The sequence below is a fragment of the Callithrix jacchus genome, chromosome X (assembly GCF_049354715.1).
Source record: "Callithrix jacchus isolate 240 chromosome X, calJac240_pri, whole genome shotgun sequence".
In the NCBI taxonomy this organism is placed as follows: domain Eukaryota; kingdom Metazoa; phylum Chordata; class Mammalia; order Primates; family Cebidae; genus Callithrix; species Callithrix jacchus.
Genome location: NC_133524.1, coordinates 123,696,666 through 123,704,620, shown reverse-complemented (window position 1 = coordinate 123,704,620; position 7,955 = coordinate 123,696,666). Strand labels below are relative to the sequence as shown.

The window sequence follows — 7,955 nt, the reverse complement described above, 5'->3', positions numbered from 1 at the left end:
CCACAAATCGTGAATACTGGTTCGAATCGAAAATATTTAAATGTATTTGCATTATCCGGAAAGAAAAGTACTACTTCACCTTAGAATCTTTAAGTTGAAACCGAAGAAATTCTAACTGGAAAAACCTTTAAAATTAACAGAAATTCTTAACCCTTTCATTTCTTAATAATTTAAATGACTTAAATAATTGACTTAAGGCTTACATTAATTTAAACTCTGATTGTAAAAACCCTAAGCATTAAGTTAATGTTCAGATAATGTAAAGATCAAAAGACACTTTTAAATAGAAGGACACAAAAAGAGACATTGTAATGGATTTACATAAAAAAGTGAACGAAAACAAAACACTAGCTCTCAAGATAATGGGATACAGGTAAAACTGAAATCAGTAAGAAATGTATAGTCTTCAGTGGTTTATACGTAAGGAAAGACACGCTGCGTATACATATGCTAGGTGCCCAATTGCAGAATTTATAAAAGCAAACAGAATTAACGTAGACAAATAACCAGGAAGTGTAAAAGCAGGATGTGATAATGAGCTATCACAGAAAGATGAGGAGCATAAACAGAACAATGTGTCCCCTGTACAGACAGAATAAATGGACATACTAAAGAAATCATTGTAGACAGAAGCAACGAAAAGTATAAGAATTAGGAAAGAATAAATCCAACTGTCATTACTCACACATTACAGAATCATCTTCCAAAAACCTAAAGTAGGAACGAGAAAGATGACTGACTGGAAGCAGCTATGTCGTGTCGTTCTCACAGAGAAGTGACAGAGTGAGGAGTAAAGCTCTTTAAGTTGATCATCCAGGAGGGCACATCAGAATTAATTAAAGACACAATAGTAACGCGCAGAGAGCAGAGAGAAAAGAGGCAGGACAGCCTCCCACTGGGGCCGACATGGAACCAGCGGAGGTTTCCTACCATGGGGAAAAGGCAAACGAGCAAAAGTCCTTGGGGATCCTCCACCCTTCTGCCATGGACCTAAGCAACCTTGGGCACAAGAGATCCATCCTGACCCCCTATACCTCCAGACTAACACAGAGATTTGCCTCAAGCACCCATGAGGCTCCATGATCCTTGGATCCCCGAACACCCCAGCATTCACTGCTATAGCACTGCCGTGGAGGGAGGCCGGTCCCTCTCACGTGCCCTAAGGATAGAGTCTGCATCCACAGTGCTGAGGAGCAGACACACTGCAGACTGGCCTGGGACGCCGGTGCAGCCCCTCCACCTCTGCCCGAGTACTCCACGTGGTGGCAGCTCTGCAATTATCTGGGATGGAGCTCCCAGATGTAATCAGCATACCTTCTGTGATTGCCATTGTCAAGGTCCCTCCCTACCCTTTCTGTTCTCAGGCTGAGGAGGGAGCAAACACTCTAGAACTGTCGTGTGCCTCCAACATGCCATAGCTCTCGTACAGAAAGGTGGCCTTCCTATTTCCTTCATGAGTCCCTGCCCCGTCTGCTTCTCACCAAACACGGCCTTCAGGCTCGGAGCCACAGTGCAGCCGCCCCACCCCCAGCCAAACATTTTGATCAGCAGTGGCTCTTCTCAAATCTGGGGTGGAGTTCCCACGGGCCACTGGAGGTCCGTCTGCTACTGCCACCCCTGTCGTACCCGCTCTTGCTGTCTGCGGGTTGGGGAAAGAGCAGAGAGCCTGATTGCTTTCCTCGCACCTTCAGAATACTGAAGCCACGCTACAGAGAGGAGACTAGACTGTCTTCCCCGGAAGACTCGTCTTCACCTGTTCGTCACAAGGCAGGGCCCCCAGGCTTGGGCCTATATCACAGCCACTCTACTCCTGGATGATCACTTTGATCAGCCATGGCTCTTTGTTTCTCTGAGGTGGAGCCCCCTAAGACAACTGAGAGTCTCTCTGCCATTGCCACCACCATAGTCCCTGCCTCTTCTGTCCACCAGGTTGGAAGTTGCGGATGGAACACAAAGCCTGTGCTCACTCCACGGCTGCAGCGCACAGCTCCAGAGTGCTGAACTGAGGTTTCTGGCTCCCGATTGAGTGGGACCGGAGTCCACATACTCAGAGTACTGAGAGGGGACAGTCGCACAAGTTCATGGGCTGCTGTGGAAATACGGTAAGACGACCTCCACAGGGCCAGTACAGAGGGGTGTGACCTCTTTCCCTGACATGGCCTCTGCCCAAGGGAACACCGTAGGCTGGAACACCTTAACAAAATCTAATGCAGTGCCAGTAATTAGAGGGTCTTCCCCAAGGCCCAGGGATGGACCTGCTGAAGGGGTCTCCTTTCTTCTCACTCTACCACAGATAACTAGAAATTAAAGAACATACGGAAAAACAACATGGCTAAGAGCCCATTTACCAACCATTACTCTTAACCACCATCTTCTGTATCACAACCCAAATTCAAAGCAAGATAATTTTGCTAATATATCCCCCTGTGAAACCAAGGGCAATAATTCATCCACAAATCAAGATACTGCACAGAGGTTTGGCCCTCTGAGAACGTCCATCCATGATGCCAACTGTGTATACACTACTTGCGCCACCATTCAATGAACACCAAAGTTCCCTCCAAGTCAACAACAACAAAAAAAGCAACGTAACTCAGGCGATTCAAAACTACGGAACGTCCCCTTACCTTGAGACGAGTTCACTAGCTTCCTTGCAACGGTTCTTAACCTAGCAGAAATGGCAGTCATCTCATTGAGAGTCCGGATTGCAAGGATGCTCATAGAGATACAGGAGAAAGGTGAAATCCAATGCAAGGAATCTAGTAAAATGGTACAAGAATCAAAAAATGGAATAGCCATTTTAACAAAGAAGCAAACTGAACTTCTAGAGCTGAAACATTTACTGACAGCAATTTATACTTACAATCGGAAGTATTGATGGAAGAATAGACAAACATGACGAAATAATCTCAGCGCTTGAAGACTACTTATTCTAATCTACTCAGTCAGATAAAACTGAAGAAAGAATTATTTTAAGAACTGAACAAAACTTCTGAGATACAGAAGATCGTGGGTCAAGATGGCCAGGGAGCGCGACCTCTGTTCATTCGGTCTAAATAATCATAAGCTCGCCTGGCTCAGAGGACTGAAGTTTATACACCGAACTAAACTCTATTATAGGTGCAGTTAATTAGAAATCAAATGGCAACAGAAGGCCTAAGGTAAAGACCATCAGAGAGCACAGTAACAGTAACAGCAGGGAACACCTCGGGTTGGATGCAGAGCAGGCACTACTGCTCTGGTCCCTCACATGGCTTCTCAACGTGGAGACTGCACGAGGGTCTCTTATACAAAGATCTCTGAGAACGAAGGCGACCTCTGCTCACAAGATCCAGGAGGCTCTTTGCAGATGGGAGCTGGCAAAGAGAGAAAAGCCTTGCAGGGCAGAGGTCACGGAACACCTCAGGCTCTGCCTAGGCTCTCGTGATTTTAAGGGCTCTCTGTCCTCACTGCTTGGGAGGTAATATCCCCTTGATGCACTGGGTGTGGTCAGACCCGGTGGCTCCTCGTCTGCTATACTTCTGATGCAGCAGCACCCTGACAACAATCAGTGATAAACTCAGAGCACTGGTTCGGCACGTCTTAGAAGGATCTCAAGTGCTCTCTGCCCGGCTATCTCACCTACCCCTTCACCCTCCGCTTCCATGCCCACACGATCGATGAGACGATGCACAAAATTAAAGTGTTTGGAGCCCAGAGCCCAGGGCCAACCTGGTTCCCGTGCTTGCATTGGTCCCCTGGACCCAGGCTGTAATTCTACTCTTGTGAATCTGTAACTCATCTCCTCGATCCCTTGTCACCACTGGGAATAAGGGCACCCACGTATGGGGTTGGGCTGGCTCCCAACATAAGATTATGTGAAGAGACCCAGTCTGTGGCTCATTGGCATTACTGAGAAAGTAGGAGGAAGAACAAACAACTTGAAAAATATATTTAAGGACAGACTCTGTGAAAACTTCACTAGAGAATTTAACATGCATTTTTTAGTATGTGTGCGTGCAGATTTGTTCATAGTATCCTCTGAGGATCCTTTTGTAACGTCATTGGCAGTTATAATATCATCTTTGTCCTTTGTGATTATACTTGTTTCAAGCTTCTCCATTTACATCGGAGATGACATAACAACCCTATTCAAACGTGGGCAGAGAACATGAATAGATGCTTCTCAAAGGAAGACATACAAGCTGCCAACAAACATGTGAAAATGCTGAACATCACTATTCATCAGAGAAATGCAAATGAACACCCCACAGAGATACCATATTACACCAGTAAGAATAACTATTGTTAAAAATGTCAAAAACGACATATGCTTCCATGCACGTGGAGAAAACGAAATGTTCGTACACTACTGGTGGGAACGTAAGCTACTTCACTCACTCTGAGAAACACTATGTAGATACGACAAAGAACTAAGACCAGAACTACCATTTGATCCAGCAATCCTGCAACTGGGTATCTAAGCAGTGGAAAAGGATTCGCTATATAGAAAAGACATCTGCGCTTACATGTTCATCACTGCACTGTTTACCATAGCAAAGTTATGGAACCAACTTATGAGTCTACAAACAGTTAGTTAGTAAAAGAAAATGTGGTATACATACACCATGGAATACGATGTAGCCACACAGGAGAATCAAGTCATGTCTCTTCCAGCAACAGGGATGGAGCTGAAGGCCATCACCCAAAGAAAATTAACATAAAAGCAGAATATCAAATGCACATGTTCTCACTTATAAGTAGAAGCTAAACAAATAAAACACATGGACATAAAGAGGGACCAAAAATATTCTGGAGACGCCAAAGGGATGAGAGTGGGAAAACAGGGAAAGATAAAATATAACCTAATGAATACAATGTCCAATGCTTAATTAATGGGTACTCTAGAATCCCAACTCCCACCATTATGCATGCAATACCTATGCATCAATTAAGCACATGTATGCCTCCCGGAATCGAAGATAAAATTTAAAGCCAAAAAAGAAATAAACACAAAAACAATTCGAATTTTTAAAAAAAGACTTAGAAATAACGAATTAACAAAACTAGTATACAAGTTTCGGGAAACGATAATATTGCTTGAAGAAACTAAAGTAATATGTACGTGAATGGCAAAATAATATCACCTGTTCACAGATTGGAAGAGTTGACATTCTTAAGATGGTAACATTCCGCAAGTTGACCTAGTGATTCAAGGCAATGTCTGGCAAAATTCCACGCGACATTTGGGTAGGAATTGGCAAGTGGATCCTGAAATGCATATTGAATCGCAGGGGACCCAAAATGGCCGAAACAATCTTGCAAAGGAAGCAGAAATAACTACTCAAACTTCGTAACTACAACATCTATTACGGAGTAAGAGAAATCAATGCAGCGTGCTACCGGCATGACGACAGACATATAGATCAATGGAATAGAGCAGTGAGTCCAAAAATAAACCCAGGTGTCTGTCTATGGTCAACTGTTGCTTGAAAAGGGTACTAGCCATTCTGCGAGGGAGAAATTATTATCTTCCACAAATGGTGCTAGAACAACTGGACAGGACTGCAGTCAAAAAGATGAAGTAGAAAACATAATGTACACCAAAAATAAAAATTAGAAGAAACTAATTAGTACTTAAAAGTTTACAATATTTAAAAGAAAACAAAAAGATGAATTTAATCTTAAATTTTACAGTGAATGCTGAGATGTGACACAAAATACAAACGACAAATGACAAGACTGAGAAACTTGACTACTTTAAAGTTTTAAAGCTCTGTAATTTCAGGAACACTAACAAGAAAGTGAAAAGACAAGACAAGCATAGAAGAGCATGTATGCACATAATGTATCTGATAAACACTAGACTCTTGAATGTGTAAAGAGCAGTCATAATGAAATACTCAAAAGACAACCTAAGGAATAAAAAGCAAAGGGTCTGCATAGACATTTCCCCACGAAGAGATTAGAATGGCCAATAAGCACATAAAAAAGATTCTCAACATGGATACTTAAAGCTGTAGATCAAGACCACGATAAGATAACGTTTTACACACACTAGAATGCCTAGAATCTTCAAGTCAGATAACAGAATTTAGAAGCATGTGGAGAAGTAGGAACTTTCCTACAGTGGCTGTGGGAATGTAAGGGGTCACCACCACATGGGAACAAAGAACTTACATAAATTAAAGTCAAATGGTTTAACATGGGGTTGTCATAAGACTCAGCAATTCTATTCCTAAATATAGATCTAAAAATAAGTGGCCACCGAATTCCAGGCAAAAGCATGTAGAATAGTGTTTCTCGCAGCTCTGTAGGTATGATTGGACTTCTTTGGCTTTGTATCTGAGTAGGGAGTACTAGTGGCTCAGAGGCCCCGCCCCCGTGATGCTCAAGAGGCCCCACCCCTGTGATGCTCAAGAGGCCCCACCCCTGTGATGCTCAAGAGACCCCGCCCCTCTGAGTCTCAGGGGGGACAATTGTTGCCTTGGCTGGATTGTGACATGGAGGGCAATCACCCTTCATGTTGCCTCAGCAGGCCCTGGGACTACAGAAAGGAGACAAGATTCAGAGGTTGAGGATGGGTTCTCCTTGTGGACTGAAGGCAGCCCACTAGTTCTACCTGGGTGATAACCTGAGAACTTCGGAACCCTGCAGCTTAAGAAATCCTAAAGGTGCCTGTCATCTCACCAAGTGACGTAAGTGTTCTTTCTTGATCTGGGGGCAGTCCAGAAGAGCATGCCGCAGACATGTTTAATCCACACGTATTAGATGTTCCTGCTGTAATTTTGGACAACGGTTCAGGACTCTGCAAAGCAGGCCTGTCTGGAGAGCTTGGGCCCCGCCATGTCACGAACTCTGTCTTGGGATATCCTAAATTCAACAAGCCTTCAGCAAGACCCAATCAGAAGTACTTAGTGGGGCGAGAAGCCCTGTTCAAGTATGAGGCCTTATGTTTGCACTACCCCGTCCAGCGTGGACTGGTAAGAGGATGGGATGACATGGAGGCACTCTGGAAACATCTCTTTGAGTGGGAGCTGCGAGTAAACCCCAGCCAACAGCCTTTCCTTGTGACCGAGCCCTCTTTGAACCCTAGAGCAATTCGAGAAGAGGTTGCAGAAATCATGTTCGAGAAGTTCAGGGTGCCTGCTTTTTACCTGTCTAACCATGCAGTGGCAGCGCTCTATGCCTCTGCCTGTGTCACAGGCCTGGTGGTGGACAGCGGTGATGGGGTCACTTGCGCTGTCCCCGTCTATGAGGGTTACTCCCTGCCTCACGCAGTCACCAAACTCTATGTGGCAGGGAGGGACATCACAGAGCACCTCACCCGGCTCCTCTTGGCTAGCGGGTGTAACTTCCCTTGCGTCCTTAACAAGGCCGTGGTGAATAGCATCAAAGAGAAGCTGTGCTACATCGCCTTTGAGCCAGAGGAAGAGCTACGCAACTGTCGGGGAAAGGTCCTGGGGGCATACAGACTGCCAGATGGACATGTCATCGGCTTCGGGAATGAGCTGCACCAAGTGCCTGAGGTTCTTTTTGCACCTGACCGGCTGGGCATCCACAGCCCGGGACTCTCAAAAATGGTCTCCAGCAGCATCATGAAGTGTGACGCTGACATCCAGAAGAACCTTTTTGCAGACATTGTGCTCTGCGGGGGCACCACTCTCTTCCCTGGGCTGGAGGAAAGGCTCATGAAAGAATTGGAGCAGCTGGCTTCCAAGGGGACTCCCATCAAGATCACGGCTCCTCCTGACAGGTGCTTCTCTGCGTGGATTGGTGCATCCATCATGACCTCTATGAGCAGTTTCAGGCCCAGGTGGGTCACCTCTGTGGAGTTCAAGGAGTATGGGACATCTGTGGTTCAAAGAAAGTGCTTTTAAAGATCCTTGAGCAGAGGGGACATCTTGAAGTGCCAGATTAGAGGAGTCCCAGTGGGAGGTGGCATTTTCTTCTGGGCTTCAGCCTGATGCTCAATA

At 45.1% G+C, this 7,955-nt stretch overlaps 1 protein-coding gene across 1 annotated transcript; it reads left to right on the top strand.

Annotated features, from left to right (window-relative positions):
• The first annotated feature begins 6,530 nt into the window (after positions 1 to 6,530).
• Positions 6,531 to 7,955, top strand: LOC144576467 (actin-related protein T1-like). The gene has a single exon (XM_054250994.2). It carries the CDS (start codon positions 6,729 to 6,731, stop codon positions 7,857 to 7,859), a length of 1,131 nt encoding a protein of 376 aa, XP_054106969.2. The 5' UTR covers positions 6,531 to 6,728; the 3' UTR covers positions 7,860 to 7,955.